At 36.2% G+C, this 16,568-nt stretch overlaps 1 protein-coding gene across 16 annotated transcripts in view; it reads right to left on the reverse strand.

The window, feature by feature from the left end:
* The window catches only part of DMD (dystrophin), a 2,092,562-nt gene that overhangs the window by 1,287,981 nt on the left and 788,013 nt on the right, over window positions 1-16,568 (reverse strand). For all 16 annotated transcript variants that reach the window (XM_053201917.1, XM_053201921.1, XM_053201923.1 and 13 more), the window contains 4 exons: window positions 7,883-8,028; window positions 4,408-4,620; window positions 1,549-1,662; window positions 422-577 (listed from right to left, as the gene is read on the reverse strand). In XM_053201917.1, the coding sequence (XP_053057892.1) occupies window positions 422-577; window positions 1,549-1,662; window positions 4,408-4,620; window positions 7,883-8,028 (629 nt within the window). The remainder of the gene's footprint in view (window positions 1-421; window positions 578-1,548; window positions 1,663-4,407; window positions 4,621-7,882; window positions 8,029-16,568) is intronic.

The raw sequence follows: 16,568 nt of genomic DNA on the forward strand, positions 1-16,568 counted from the left end.
CTGAAGTGAAAATTATTTATCATATTTGTACATGCACAGAGACTACTCATTCATTTTATTTCTGTACCAAGTATACAAGTGTAAAGTATGTTCTGCTAATCCAATTACTATTACAAAGTTATGCACAAGAGCAAACATTCGATGAAAATCAGGCCTTAAAAACAGGACACTGTTGTTCAGTATGTTCAGTATTTAAGGTCATCTCAGTCAGGATCCCGATAAGATGAATATATACTATTTAACGTATATACTATTAGAATGTTTTTTTATGCTAGACAAAGGCTAGTTTGAAGTAACCATGCTTTACGGCATCGACATACTCAGAGATGAAACTTTCAAAATGGGCAATGGTAAAGGGAGACATTAAGAAATCTTAATTAGATAAAAGGAGGCAAGCCGCAGCGAAAGAGACCGTACGTACCTGTCGGCATACGTAATCCCACTGAGTGTTCAGTTCTCTGAGCTCTGTCTCAAGTCTGCAAGCAAACTCTGGCTCTGCTTCATTCTTTATCTTCTGTGCACCTTCATTGACACTGTTGAGACTGGGCTGAATTGTCTGAATATCATTGACTAAAAGCTAAGGAAATAATTCAATTTAAGCCAGCTGCAAAAATTACCACAACATACTAGAAATACAACATAGAGAGGAAACATATAATGAGGATTCATGACACTGCATGCACGTCCTTTCCTTTAAAACGTGATATACACCCCCCTACAGATGTCTCAACCTTACAAAAACTGTTCAGTGGTTTTGATGCTATGAATCAAGTACGGAATTATCTGTATTCTACTTAGATCAGATACACAAGGAAATAAAATTATTATTCCTTGTTGGAAAAATGTGTGAAAATGATGGGCTTTAGACATCACTGTTTTTGAAATGATTTCGGTTTTCAAACTCAGGATATTGCTGCAACTGTTTATAGCATGATGGGTGTGAAGGTTATTTGTAAGCTGGATTTGTTTTTTGGTTTGTTTTTTAGCTTGGATTTGCAAAGCAAATTCTTTAAAGAGCTAGATTACTTTCATTCCACGACATGACAATGGCATAATGAATATCATTTCAAAAGTCCGTACTGTGTAATAATAGAGTACAGTGCAGCAGGTCTGAGTAGAGCAACACAGTATGACTCAAAATCTGCAATAAGACATAATAAACAGCTCAAAGGTTTCGTTGCCTTTACATTAAACTTTATTTTACACTAAAATAATCTTATGAGTGTTGAGGAAAAGATCATGCTTTTCTCTTCCTCATTTATCCAACCCAGTTTCTCAACCTTGGGCACTACCATCAATTTAAACTGGCTAATTCTTTGTTGTGAGGGGCTGTTCGGGGATACACACATTGAGGGACACACACAGCACCCCAGGCCGCTACACACCAGTAGCATCTATCCCACACCAAGCTGTGACAAAAATGTCTCTAGACATCGCTCAGTGTCCCCAAAGGGAGCAAAATAACTCTGCTTAAGGACCACTGATATAACCAAATAATAACTTTCATATAAAAGACTTCATATGATAGGGGTCATATAAAAAACTTACCCTGCACTGTTTCAGCTGTTTTTTCAGAATTTCTGAGTCCCCGAGGGCAGGCCACTCGTCCTTCAGGAAAACATCAACTTCAGCCATCCACTTCTTCAGAGTTTTGATGTGATTCTGGAATCAGAGACCCATTTTAAGCATTACTGGGGTGCCGTTTCTCTTAACACAATTCATCACAGTGATATTTATGAACACATGCCCAGGAACAATTCCCTTGTTTGAAGGATATCTCTAAGTAGCTCTTCAGGAAAAGAATATTTTTACTAAGACTGCATTTTTATGGTCCACAGTATGAGCACTGGTGTATGAAGTCTGCTATTGTTAAAAATAAAAAATTACTACCAAATGTGGTTTTATGATGTTACTCTTGAGAACATTAAATCATATCCCCCTCTAGAGAAATTTTAAGTTACAAAACAACTCATGATAATACTAACAATGTGCCCTTACAGTACATAAAACAAACTATGAACAATAAACTCAATGTAATGGTGTCTTTATAGCCTCCCTAAACCTGAACTTCCACAAATTGTTTTCTACAGTTGACAGTTTAAATAGTCCCTCTAGTTGGGAACTTTGCAGAACAAGATTTTGTCATCTTGCAAGAGAAAACTTCTGATTTTAATTTCTTATTTGCTTGACCAGGCTGAAGTAATGATCGGGTGAAAAATGTCATCTTTTATCATTTATAAATAGCCAAGTATCTCCCATTATTCTTTTTCATATATTGCTTTTTTCCCCCTCCTGCTTTTTTTGGCTACTTTTCAAATGTATGATTTTCGAGCTCCTTTATTTTCCACACAATTCAAATATGCTGCCCAGATGTGCTGTTTTCTCCCTTCTTAATTAAATTTCTGTTGAAAATATGTGCTTCACAGAAAGCTTCTCTTTCAATATGATTAATAATAATGCTTTTTAAAAGCATTTGACTAAATCTAAGAACTTCAGTTCTCAACATTATCATCTTGCTGATATCTCTGGAGTCTGGTTTTGCATTTCTTCCACATCACCACTGTCCTAGTTCAGATCTTATCACTGGCTCCTTGATTACTGCATTAGGTCTTTTTGGTATCTGCCTCAATCTTACCCTATGCTAATCCATTCTCCACTCTCCATGTGTCAGTGTTTTTCTTCTGTCCTCCTTCTTCTTATCACAGTGATGCTTTGAAAACAATGATATCTTTCCCCCCTCTAAAATAGCAGAAGTTCCAAATTATTATTACTTTTAATTCCACCCCTATTAGGTTGTAATTCATGTTTCAAAGCATGGCATCCAGGACCGCTCATTATCTACTCCTAGGTCATTTTTCTAATAGTATATTTTATTTATCTCCAAACATATTTTTGTCTCTTCAAAAGTGAACCCCTTCTGGCTAAGAGGATGTATCACTTCATTTTGTTAGGTACCCTTTTTCCCCCCTCTTTATCAGCTGACTAAATTCTACTTCTTCAAGGTGTAGCCCAAATAACCCCTATTCCAATAACATTTCATAACCCCTTTGCCCAGTGTATGTTGGACTTCCTTTCTGTCTACTGTCATAATGTTTACCACACTGTTTAATTCACTTCCTTATATAGCAAAAAATACTTTGCAGATGAGATTAAGGATTTTGAAATGGGAAGATTATTCTGAGTTATCGAGCCAGGCACAATGTAATCACAAGGGTTCTTAGTAAGAGGGGGTTGGGGGTAAGAGAGCTAGAGAGAGAGGCTGTAAGATGCTCTACTGCTGAACTTGAAGAAAGAGGATGGGATTATCAGCCACGAAATCCATGTCATCTCCAGAAGCTAACAACAACAAGGAAACAGATTTTCTGCTAAAGCCTCTAGAAAAGACAGAGCCCTGCCTACATCTTCATTTTAGCCCACTGCAACTGATTTTGGACTTCTGACCTCTAGAACTGTAAGATAACAAACTTGTGTTGTTTTAAGCTACTAATTTGTTACAACAGCAATAGGAAACTAACACACTTAGCACTTCCCTTCACTAGAATATGAGCTCCTTGTTGGCGAGGACCATGTAATTATATTCTCTTCTACCTCTGATACTGGTAAAAGTGTGTGCGTGTGTGTGTGTGTGTGTGTACACATACGTTTTCATGTAGAGACCTGTTCGTAAGTATATTGTGCTTTATAGAATGTTTTAGGATTGCTCATTTTTTTTTTGGTTTGTAAGCAGTAAAAACAAACAACTAACAGCTGAACTGAGACTTAAACCCAGAAGCATGTTGTCCCAATGCTTTCCAGCATGCCACGATGATGTCCAAGATTCATTCCAGCATTAATATTTTTCTTAGTAATTCGCCACATAAGAGAGGTATTACTTGGATCACTAAATATTTTAGATTTTAAATTGTAATTGTTGGTTTACTATTTTCAGCTTACCTGATTAGTAGTATGGTGGCACCATTTAAACAACTTAAGTCAGTAGGAGCTGGTCTATGGCATGTAATAAGGTCAAATTTAGATACACAATTACAAGTAAAATATGCTGATAAAATGATATGACTATATTACATGGTAGATAATTGTTTTACCTATATTTTAAAGGACAACCAGACTAACGGAAAGACTAGTTTTGAAAATTATTAAGCTAAAAATATGTTTAAGTCCTATCGGTTTTGGGGAAAACTATAATTCTGAAGAAAATCTAAGAAGCAAAACTCTTAATTATGGTTTTCTTAAACATGCAAAAAAACCCCCACTGATTTCACAAAATTGTGTGTCTTTTGATCTCATCACTGAATTTGAAGAAGTATGGAGGTTAAATGTCTGTTTGCCTTTAAATTTATAACACATCACTAGGGGAGAAACAAGCAAAGAAAAAAAATGAGTACAAAAAGTCCAATCCTGACTTACCTGAATTTTTCGAAGTTTTGCCATTTGCTCCTCTAGCTTTTGGCAATGCTCAAGCAGCTGAGAGGACACCTTCTTCCAGCGGCCCTCAATCTCTTCAAATTCCGTCTGGTACTTCTGGCTAATATCAGATGGTGCTTTCCTTGACATCTCTTTCACAGTGGTGCTGAGATAGTTTAGGCCACTTTGTTGCTCTTGCAGGGAACTTTGTAAAGCCTCAAAAATTAAAAAAGGGAAAGTACATGTATACTAATTGAGGAATAATAACCAGTTTCATTGTACAGTTTCACTTGCAAGTTTCAGCTACATGTATTTGAAGTGAAAGCTATGTGGGGCACCTGGGTGGCTCAGTCAGTTAAGCGTGCCACTTTAGCTCAGGTCATGATCTTGCATTTGTGGGTTCAAGCCCACATCGGGCTCTGTGCTGATAGCTCAGAGCCTGGAGGCTGCTTTGGATTCTGTGTTTCCCTTTCTCTCTGCCCCTACCCTGTTTGTGCTCTCTCTCTGTCTCTCAAAAACAGTAAAACAAAATGTTCAAAAAACAAACAAAATGAAAGCTATGTGATTGAAACACCTAAAAAATAGATAATGTGCTGCAATTTACAGAATAACTAGTAGTAATTTAAATTATACTGTTTATGGGGTGCCTGAGTGGCTCAGTGTGTTGAGCGTCCAACTTTGGCTCAGTCATGATCCCACAGTTCGTGAGTTTGAGACCCACATCAGGCTGTCTGAAGACAGCGCAGAGACAACTTTGGATCCTCTGACTCCCTCTCTCTCTGCCCCTCCCCTGCTCACAGTCTCTCTATCTCAAAAATAAACATTAAAAAAAAGACAAACTAAATTCTACCGTTTATCATAAAAGTAATTTGCACATTAATATTTTATTTAAAAATCTATGCCTGTTTTTATGAACAACATCAAATATATCCAAAAGTATATCTTAATGGACCAGAGTTTTAGCACACCTAATTTTATTGTATCTTCTGTATATGACTACTGTATTTATGATACTGTTAGGGAGCTTCATTTAATTCTACTGGGCTTTTATTAAGACAATTTCTGACCTTTCTAGGTAAAAACCTAACTAAATCATATAGATACATGGTATAACAAAACTGACTAAGTTATCACTGGTCTACTGATGCCAATTAACTATCGTTTCATATTTTTCACAATTTTTTGCAGGGATATAATGAAATTCTAGGAGAATTTTTGGGAGAATTTATAAAGTTGGTTTTACAATTGTTCTGTGTTACCTATGCAATTGCTTACAACAGGATGTCTATCTTTAGGTTTTCCCCACTCAATATTCACTTGTTACTTTCTGGTTATGAAATAATAAAAGCTCAAGATAAAACACGGAAAAAATACCCACTTACATATATGATTTTATGTAAACTTCCAGTGTTTCTATGTATACCTAAACGCTGAATATGTTATTATATACACACATAAACAATCATCCCTTCTTTTACAGAAAGACTTATAATATCCCACAAATACATCAGTACATAACTTCTATAGTTGTATAATGTTTCATGCCTATTTTGTGGCATTTTATTTTTTTTTACTCTGCTTTAATTTTACTTCATTAAATTCGATGTATTATTTAGACAATATCTAGCACGCATATAACTACATTTTGAGCTAGGCCCTTTTTGTGAGCGTTTTGCCACATCATTAAGTACTTTTCAAAAACATAAAATTTAATGGCTTCCTGGTTCGTTTAACCATTTCCCATTATTAGCTCTACAAAGTAACTTCTAGCTTTCCACTCCTGTAAATTATGTTTCTGATCTACCTATCTATCCCCATCTATTTGATTCTTTAGTGTATTCTGATTACTGCCTACGATGAAGACTTCATGAAAACACTATTCACATGTATAACATCATGAATTATTTTGTATGTTATTAGCAAGCGGTGAAACATTTTTCTCAGCAAACTTTCAATTCAATTTGCATTCCCACCAGAAAGTGAGAAGGGAGCTCATTGCTGCTGGACCTGCACTTATTATATCATTTTTTTGCAACTTAGATGTGAAAAATGGTATTTCATTTTATAAACTAGTACTTCGTCCTTTCCAATTCGACTTACAACTTTCCATAGGTTTAATGGCTGTTTATGTTTTTTTGTGACTTCCTTATTTATGACCTTCTCCCATATTCAGACAAATTTTTTCCTCGGTCTCATCTTTCTTTAAAAGCGCCTCCAGTATTTTTAGAGTATTTGCAATTGTGTCCAGTGATTTGTGTGCTTCTCTATCATACGTTTTAAAATATTTTACTTAAAAATTTCTCCAAAAATGATGCTTATTGAAATGTTTGGAACATTTTAACATATGTGGTATTTTGCTTTGTTGCAACATCTGATACAAACTTGTAACTACATCTTTTTGAGCTACTTAATACAATTTCTCAATAATATTTATAAATAATTTTTGTCTTCAGCGTTTTTTTCAGAAGTTTACTCCCCTGCTCATCTGCCCACCATTTTGTATATAGTTAATCCATTCCTCTAATTGCTATATCTTTGTACTCTTTTTGAAGTTAGAGTTCTATTAAGCCACATATTCCTTAAAGTGAATTTTTAAATCATTCCAAGTATTAGAAACAACAACATAATGAAGAAAAAAGAAGATCCAACAATATTAGGTTGCTTGGTGTGATACTAGAGAAAACAGTCTAAACGGCAATATATACTGAGAAATTTACATAAAAGTTTTTAAAGAAATAATTATAAAATCACTTTCTTAAAAAAATTTAATTCTTGAAAAAGAACTCTTCGTATACAAGTCACATTTTAATTTTGTTCTTATTTCTCAAAATGGAGACATATCTCAGCTCATAAATATAATTAATGAATGCTTTCTTGTCCTAAAAAATAAAATGTGATTGGATATACAACATGGGCTTTTCAGAATTGGTAGGAAAAGTATTCTAAAATCTCTTACAAATTATCTTTTTCATTTCCCATATTAGTATTTTTTATTACTTGATATAAAGCTGCTAAAAATTTAGGTAATAAAACTCAAAAACTAATTATGATATTACAAAAGATTAGAGTTTAAAACTTATTTTATAATGACACTGATTTTACCACTGTTTGGGAATGTGAATGGACTTATAAATCAGGAAGCAAGGGGTGGGGGGGATAATACCACAGCTTTTATAATCACCAAAATCAATGTGTCTGAAAATACATACTAAACAATAAAGAATATACTTCATACGCAGACCATGACACTGTCTTCAAAGGTGGAATTTCTGTCTGAGGGAGAAAAGGCACAAATGCATAAAATATGACATTTTTAAAGTCCTCATTTTTCCAACTGGTACACCATCATACTTGCCACAATTATTTTAATTCTATTATTTTAAGGTTACACCATTGTGAAAAGAAAAGTTACACCAATGTGACTGCTTGATAGATGACATCTGTACTATTTGCTTCAGACACTCAAACATTCACAGACCTGTAACTCTTCAAGTCTCTGCTCCATGATGTCATATTCAGTGACAGTAACCTGAGGTCTAGAGAGTTTGCTTTCTGACTGCTGGATCCACGTCAGGATGGTACTCATGGTCTCCTGATAGCGCATGGGTGGCAATGTGTCAAAAACTTTATCAAAAGGGAAAAGAAGAGAATCATTTCACTCTTTTAAACTTTGTCATCATGTTTTCCTAAGTTGTCAGCAAACTCAATCACACTGCTAATTACAAATATTACCAAGTTGTAAAAACTTGAAGATATAAATTAAAATGTGATTATGACATTGAAGATAAATTCCTACTACGTATCTCACATTTTGATAGAAAGTATACACACGTACACAGACACATTACAGTGAATCTTCATATCAGCCTTGCAAGTTCACAGGGTTAAAGCCATTTTCTTTTAAGGTAAGGAAATGGCCAAACAGAGAGGCTGCACAATTTGACCATGGTGCCAGAGAAGGTACTTGGAGGAGAAACCAAGCAGAGTACATGTATACCGACTTTGAAGGCTACTCTTTTCGTGTGCTATCATTTACCTTTGGAGAAAACAGTGTCTTTATCCACAGAAGTTGATATTTTAAATTATATCCTGTCACTTCTTATTTTGCTAAAAAAAAACCTCTGTGTACTTAGTATGTGTCAGAAACTCTAATACTCTCATTGTTACTATCATTCTTAATTCTTACCTGTGAGAAATGTGTTTTTAGTCTCATTTACAGTTGAGGAAACTGAGGCTACAAAAAAAGGTCAACTAGTTTGCTCACACTCAAGAGCCTAGTAAGTGTAGAGCTTAGGATTTTAAACCAGGTTTATCTGGTTTCAAAGTCAAAACCACTACTCAACAGCACACTTTCCCTGGTAAATTAGGGAATGAAAAATATATTAAGGAAAGTGTAATTTACGGGTATGTATATGCACTTAAACCATAAGTGTGTGTGTATGTGTGTATATACACACATGTGTATATGTATATATATACACACATACACACACACACACACATATATACACATTTTACATAACTATAATCGTATAGTTAAATTGTACCTACATTAAATGAGAGAAAATAAAAATTTTCAGATTTGTCAGATTATAAAAAAGTGATAAGGTAACATGTCTATGGTAGAAGTGTAAAACAGTTAATTTGTAAGTAGTTGTTGTAATATTGCATGTTGCCCCAAACTCAGTAAGTAAGCATCCGCCTATGTACAGAGTGAGGGAGGGAAGGAAGAAGGAAGATGATAGATAGATAGATGCATAAATGCACAGATATACAGATACATAGATAGATACGGTGAGCCATAAATTGAAAGAACCCAATGCTTTTCAGCACAGGCCAGCATAAAATAAAAATCTTTCAAATCTAGAAAAGAGATACACACTGAAACATTCTAAATGATTAAAAATTTGATCAATTTTTACTCTATTAACCAATGTAATTTTAGCTATAACTTAGGGAATAATCATGACCTGATACATTTTCTTTCTGTTTAAACAAAATACACATTTAGGCAAAGTATGCATTAATTTGCATAATTCAATAAACAATTCACATTATATAAAATCTCCAGTTCCCTTTAAAATCATGAGAAACTAATAAAGATCCAGACCAGCATTACATGTAGACACTCTTTAGTGCATGCATGGAACATCTTATTCCATATCTGATTCAGAGTGTTTGACTGTATTTCCTCCTTTGCTATCTGGATCCTGAGTAAATGCTCTGGGTGTTTCACAGGTAGATTGCATTGGAGGAGGTGGAATTCAAAGAGGACCTACCAACTCCGTAGCTCCTGAACTAGCCACCTTAGTGCCTATGTGTAGGTTCATCACTCAGGAAATACTTGTGTCTGAAGAGCTGTAGTAATTGCTACCCAATGGGTCTGATATCACACTCAAGTCTGCCTTCTTTCTAAGGGAGGTCCTGATTATCTTCTCCCTTCTTCACCTTCCTTCTATATAATGAAGTGAACCCTGTTCATCTCTGAATTGTTGAGTTTTTTCTGTAAAACTGCTTCTCATCTGTATGCAGGTGCAAGACAAAAAGTCTTCTCAATGAGAGCTAAGCCATACTTCCACTCTATTCTGAGAGAAAGCAGAGGACTCGTAACATGATCAAGAAGTACCTCTGTATCTCCCATGTAAGTTATCTAGCACAAGCAAAAGCCCACACAGTTTAAGATCCTCCCTAGCCTTTCTATGTGTGTTTTCACTTCCTTTAAATCCAGCTCTGTGTTCAGTTTTTGAAAGTGCAAAACTGATTTATGAGGTTACATCATGGCATAAAACTTATCATTACTGTTTCTTTTTTTCTAGAATTCTCACCCATTGTTCATAGAAGGCCCTCTAGACCGTTCACCTCTCCAGACTCGCCTTTCATCACCCTCACCCCCCTGTGCTCCAGGGACACAAAACTTCTCTTATTCTGGCCTTCACCTACTACCCCTAGTCTTATTAATCCCTACTGATCGTCTGGCTTCTTTGTTAAGCAGTTCATTCTCTAGGAAATATTTGCTTACCTTCCCAGCTTGGTAAGTCTCCTTTAGTTTCAGAGACCTGGCCTAGGCCAGGTCAAGCACTCATCTCAAGCTCTAATTATAAAAACACCAGCTTGATTTTGTGATTAATGGCTGTGATTTTTCCCAGTTTCCAAGTATAATGACAGCAAGAAGCATGTGGTTTTAGCTCAGCAATTGATCCCCAATGACTACTACGGTATTATAAAAGGAATCAGTATGTGTTGGGTGAGTAACTACAGGTTAGAAAGTGTAACCTTGAGCACACACACAAAAAGAATGCCTTTGCCAGGAACACAGGAGAAAACCAGTATTTGGTGAAGCCTAGAATCTGAACAAGAGGAGAAAGAATTTACCCGGAGAATTTAGACATTCTTCTCATTCCACCCACAGAACCTTCTCAACACTGAATAGCTTAAACTGACTTTATTCCTCGTCTCCTTTCTCACTTCATGGTTTCTAGACAATAGGTAGACTTTCTTTAATTGCATTTTTTCTGGTATAATTCATTTGTAAATGTACAAATGTACAATGTACACACACGTTTTGGTTTTCTCCTGGAATTCTTTTGTTTTTTTTTTTTTTTAACGTTTATTTATTTTTGAGACAGAGAGAGACAGAACATGAATGGGAGAGGGCCAGAGAGAGGGGGACACAGAATCTGAAACAGGCTCCAGGCTCTGAGCTGTCAGCACAGAGCCCGACGGGGGGCTCGAACTCACGGACCGCGAAATATGACCTGAACCGAAGTCGGCCGCTTAACCGACTGAGCCACCCAGGTGCCCCATCCTGGAATTCTTTTGACAAACAACAAAATCATGTTCAAAACTGTATCACTTCGGAACAGAACAATAGATAAGGTAACAATTTTTATTATATCCTAATGAGGAATGTTTATATTTCTATGGAAATAGGACCACCACTGCATTAAAAAAAGCTTCTACCTCTCTCTGTGTACACATACATATGAATAAGAGATATATATGTATATATTTAATATTTGTGTATCATTTATTAATTCCTTAAACTATTTATTGAGTGTCCATTTCAGCCTTTGTGATATCCTTTAGGGATACAATAATTTAAAAAACAGAGTCCCTATATTCACTGCCTTCACAGTTTACTCATGCAGCCAGATAATACTCTAATATAGTTTTGATCAGATTGTAATTAATTTTATAAAAGAGACAAAAAGTGCTGTGACAGTAAACAATAAGAACATTACATTTACACTGGGAGCTCATAAAAATTAACTTTTGGGCAAAGATATGAAGGAGTAAGAATGAGCTGTGCTAGGGCTTCTGGGAAAGTACACAGGGCTCTGAAGTAGGGAATATGGGATGGTTTTCAGGAAATGAAAGGTCAATATGACGTAGAGAGAAAATAAGCACGAATGCAGCTGTAACTGGAAGCAGGCAAAGCCCCCATTTTAAGCAGAGCCTTGTAAGTACCTTTTAACTAAGACCAAAAGCCAATCATTGAATGTATTATACGCAAAGGTGTGACACAGATTTTCTTTAAGAAAAATCTTTCTGGGGGCATCTGGGTGGCTCAGTTGGTCGAGCGTCCAACTCTGGATATCAGCTCAGGATCATGATGTCACAGTTCATGAGACTGAGCCCCTTGTTGGGGCTTGGGATTCTCTCTTTCCCTTCTGCCCCTGATCCCCACAAGTACACAAGTGCTCGCTCTCTCTCTCTCTCTCTCTCTCTCTCTCTCAAAAATAAAGAAATGAACATTAAACAATTTTTAAAAAAGATAAATCCTTCTGGCAGAAACATAGCAAATAGATTTCTCACTGTCAACAATGGATAAAGTGAAGACAAATTAGTGGTCCAGGCAAGAAACCCTGGTAGCTTGGACAAACATGATGACCATTAATAAGAAAAGAAAGTTAGATGTGAGAATGATTTGGGAGATAAAAATGCATGGGGTGGGAGAATGAAGAGCAACAGGAGAGGAAGTGAACGAGGGACAAGGAATATCAAGGACGATTCTGAGGTTTCTGACTGTGTAGCTCCATAGATGTTGTTCTTGTCCCTGATACTGGAGGAGCCAAAGGGGAAACTGTTGTCAGGTGCAGAACTGCCCACCATGGGTTTATCTTCTTGGGACTCCAAGGGTTTGCAATACCTTAAGATACTTAACTGGAAAGGCAAGGGAATAGATGAGCATAAGAACCCAGCACTTAGTGGATAGGAGCGGACTGGAGATAAAACTTTTTTTGTTTACAACATACAATTAAAGCCAAGGATACCTTTACTTATATAGTTTCCTTCTAGATGTAAAAAAGCATTTGTTATCAAGCATGATTTACCTAGTAGCTGAAAACTGATTATAAGGCCCACAAATTATCTCATTTGAGCCAGACTTACTTGAGAATACTAGTGAAGGATTCCTAATTCTGTTTCAGATTTAAAAGTAAGAAAAAAAAATCTGGTGCAAAGGTCAGTTGCACCCAAGGGCAAACTCAGTACAACCTGTTCTACCTATGTGTCAGTGAGATATTTGTGGATGCTGCCCTAGGGACCCCAATGTAAAAGTAGACCTAGTCCTGTTCCATCTAGGGAAGTTCACTGTCTTCTTTTTATGTAGAAAGAGAGATTAATAACTCAATTGATACTTTTCTCTTGACTGACAGTAATGAGAGAGTAAACATATTTAAAAACCTACTATCTTAAAGGATTATAAGAGTGTTATTAACGTCCTTTGGTCCAGCCCAGATCCCTGAAAGAAAAAAAAAAGGCCTAAGGATTTAGTATTTCCCCAATATTGTTTATAAATATATGACATTCATCTCAAAATAAATATTCTTATGATGGTTTCTACTATTCTTTTGCTAAAGTGCTATTTAAAAAATATAGATACATTCTTAATATTTCATGATTACGGAAGCATATTCCACAAAATTAAAGTTAATATAAAGGATTATAGTTTCAGAAGCACCTGTTGTGAATACTGGGAAAGTGAATGTTAAGGGCTACCATGCTGAACTACTGTTTATCCTGAAAGGTACAAAAAAAAAAAAACATTAATCTCCAGTCCCTAAGTATAGCCATATGAAGGATGGCAATGAAAACGTATGGTCGCATTTACATCTAAAATTGTCGTAGAAGAGTATAAAAAATGTTTTCCACATCTTTTACTTAAAAATCCCTTCTGTTATAGTCAATTGAGTTAAAAATGGAAGGGGTTTCAGAGAAGAGAAAAGGTAAGAAAGGAGAGCAAGGAGAGAACAAAAGAGACAAGGTGAGATTATTTCGTCAAAAAAAAAAAACGTGTGGAATTAAGTGCTTTCTTTTCTGCAATACATGAGTCTATATCAAAGGGTAAAAAACTTTAACTGAAGAGCAAGATAAACAGAGACATCATCTGAAAATCGGACTTCTTCCCCCAGTGTAAGACAGAGCTATCATAATAACGCTGAGATCTTAAAACACTAGGTTATATATGGTACTTAAAAAAAATCACAACAATCTCTCTTCAAAATTAAAACAAAAGTACTCAGGGAAAATAAAGGTACTTTGCTCTCACACAAAAAAATGCAGTAGAGAGAAGGAATATAGAAATGTGTTATCCACTGCGGTAGCCACTAGCTACACAGGTCCACTGAGCACTGGAAAGGGGAAAGGTGGTTAGTATTAATTTTGATTCTTAAAATGATATTATTTGGATGTGTTGAGATAAAATATTCAGTTAAAATTACCTTCACTTGTTTCTTGTTTAGTATGGTTATTAGAAAATTCAAAATTACATATATGGTTCACATTCTATTTCTACTGAATGAGCTTATGTACAAGCTGCAGGAAGTCATTCATTTGGGGAAGGAAAGAGAACATGTATGTTAGTGGTCTGTCAATACTGACAGCATTTTAAAACATTGAAACATCTGCTATGAATACGAAGTTGACTCTAACTTGAATTTCTCATCATTTGTAAGCAGAAATTAGTGATGATTTAATATAGGATGTGTGTGTGTGTGTGTGTGTGTGTGTGTGTGTGTGTGTGTAGAAACTTAACTAATAGCACTTTCTACTTGTTTGATAAATCTTTTTTGAGAAATGCTCATATTGAAGCTATCCAACTTTCCCCCATCCCTCACAGTTAATTACAATGGCACCAAACAGTATAATCAACAAAGAGCCTTTTCTGCAACTCCAAACCTTATGAAACGAGATAAACCATGGCACAGAGCAATTATTTCTTTACACTGTGAACACTGGCAGAAGATGTCCAGAAAGAAGCGGGGACACACAGTACAGGATGATTAACATAGTAGAAATTATCCCTCAGAGACTGAGACAAGGAAGAAATTCTGAATATGGAGACTTGAATTTCCAATGCCGACACAAAAGCGAACACCTTAGCTTGACACTCACTCAAGGACCTTTGTGGTCAGAATTCAATCAACTGCTCAGCCCAAATGCCCATCATCAAAAATCCTCCAGCCACAATCTAGCATCATGCTTCTGCCCCTCCTTCTGCTACTCAGGCTCCAGGCCTACGAAGGCCCTCAGGACACTGATAGGAGCAAAATAGACGGGTTTATGAGAATTGTATCTAAGACCACCTTAGAAAGTTTTTGAAAAGCCAGGTCTTCAATCAATCAACTGAAATCTCTGTCTTTTTCACAAGCATTGTCTAGTATCTACTGCTGGAATAACTAATTCCTTCTCCACTTTTAATCACAATTTTCTACCCAAGCTTATCTAAGTATAAACTACTATACCACTCAACTATTGATTACAAATTAGGTTTTGCAGGGTTTTTTTTTTTTGCTGCATTTCCCCCTTTCCACATTATTTTCAAAAACTAGGCCCTATCTTAAGAACTTCTATTAAATAATTTCCTAAAATATATTTTTATTTTTTTATGCTCTACTTGGCATTTAGCATACGTTCCTAGTATTCTCCCAAAGAATGATTCTTATACCTCAGGGGATGAAGCACAGATCTAGCTTAACTAAGCAAGTCTGTTATGCTTGATGTTGACGGTATCAGTGAAGAGAACAAAAAAGGCCATTTCCAATTTTTTTCTTGATTTTTTCTGGAGTTAAAGAGCAAAGCCATATAGACTGTGTTTCTTAGAATAAAACAATTCCTTACTTAGATATAAGAGAATATTAGGTAAATTTTCTGACCTGCAAGCTAGAAAAGTTAGGTCAAGACAACTTTTGCTTCCCTTCCTTGTCTCAGCATCTTAACAATGGATCCACATCTTAGCAGGGACTAACAACAGTGTTTGAAATTATGGCCATTGAGAACATTCTTTGCTGGCTGGCCTAAAATTTTCCTCTATTATCCCTACAGGAGGCACAAGTTACTCCCTATAATTTTGTAAGAGTGTTCCTTACCACACCTCCCCAGATCATCACCTCTTCAAAGGCTGCCTCCACTTTTCTTTATATTCCCTATCACAACTCTGGTCTAAGGTTAGGTTTAGATAGGTGCAATTTCCCATCTCGCTGCTTCCATTCAAATCCTTCTATTCATTTCTCACAAACCAGCTAGAGGCTAATATACCAGTTAGATCTTTCAAAATTATCAATCAGATTACTGAATTTCCTCAAGTGAAATTCTTTTAGAAGTTTCAACTGGTGGCACACCTGGGTGGCTCAGTAGGTTAAGTGTCCGACTTTGGCTCAGGTCATAATCTCACAGTTCGTGAGTTCGAGCCCCGCGTTGGGCTCTGTGCTGACAGCTCGGAGCCTGGAGCCTGTTTCAGATTCTGTGTCTCCCTCTCTCTCTGCCCCATCCAGCTCACACTCTGTCTCTGTCTCTCTCAAAAATAAATAAGCATTAAAGAAAAAAAGAAGTTTCAACAGGTTTTAAAAGAAAACCCAGGGGCGCCTGGGTAGCTCAGTTGGGTAAGCATCCAACTCTTGGTTTCAGCTCCAGTCATGATTTCATGGTTCGGTTCATGGGTTTGAGCCTTGCATCAGGCTGTGCGGTAACAGGCAGAGCCAGCTTGGCATTTTCTCTCTCTCTCCCTCTCTGCCCCTCCCCATCTCACACTGCCTCTGTCTTTCTCAAAAAGAAAAAAAAAACAAAAACAAAGTTTACACAGAAGTCTAAACGGACCTTCATGAACTCAACCCTCATTTTACCCTCACCTTCCTGTAATTTGCTAGTCTCCAGTCCTCCTGGCC

The sequence above is a fragment of the Acinonyx jubatus genome, chromosome X (genome assembly GCF_027475565.1).
Source record: "Acinonyx jubatus isolate Ajub_Pintada_27869175 chromosome X, VMU_Ajub_asm_v1.0, whole genome shotgun sequence".
NCBI classification, from domain to species: Eukaryota; Metazoa; Chordata; class Mammalia; order Carnivora; family Felidae; genus Acinonyx; species Acinonyx jubatus.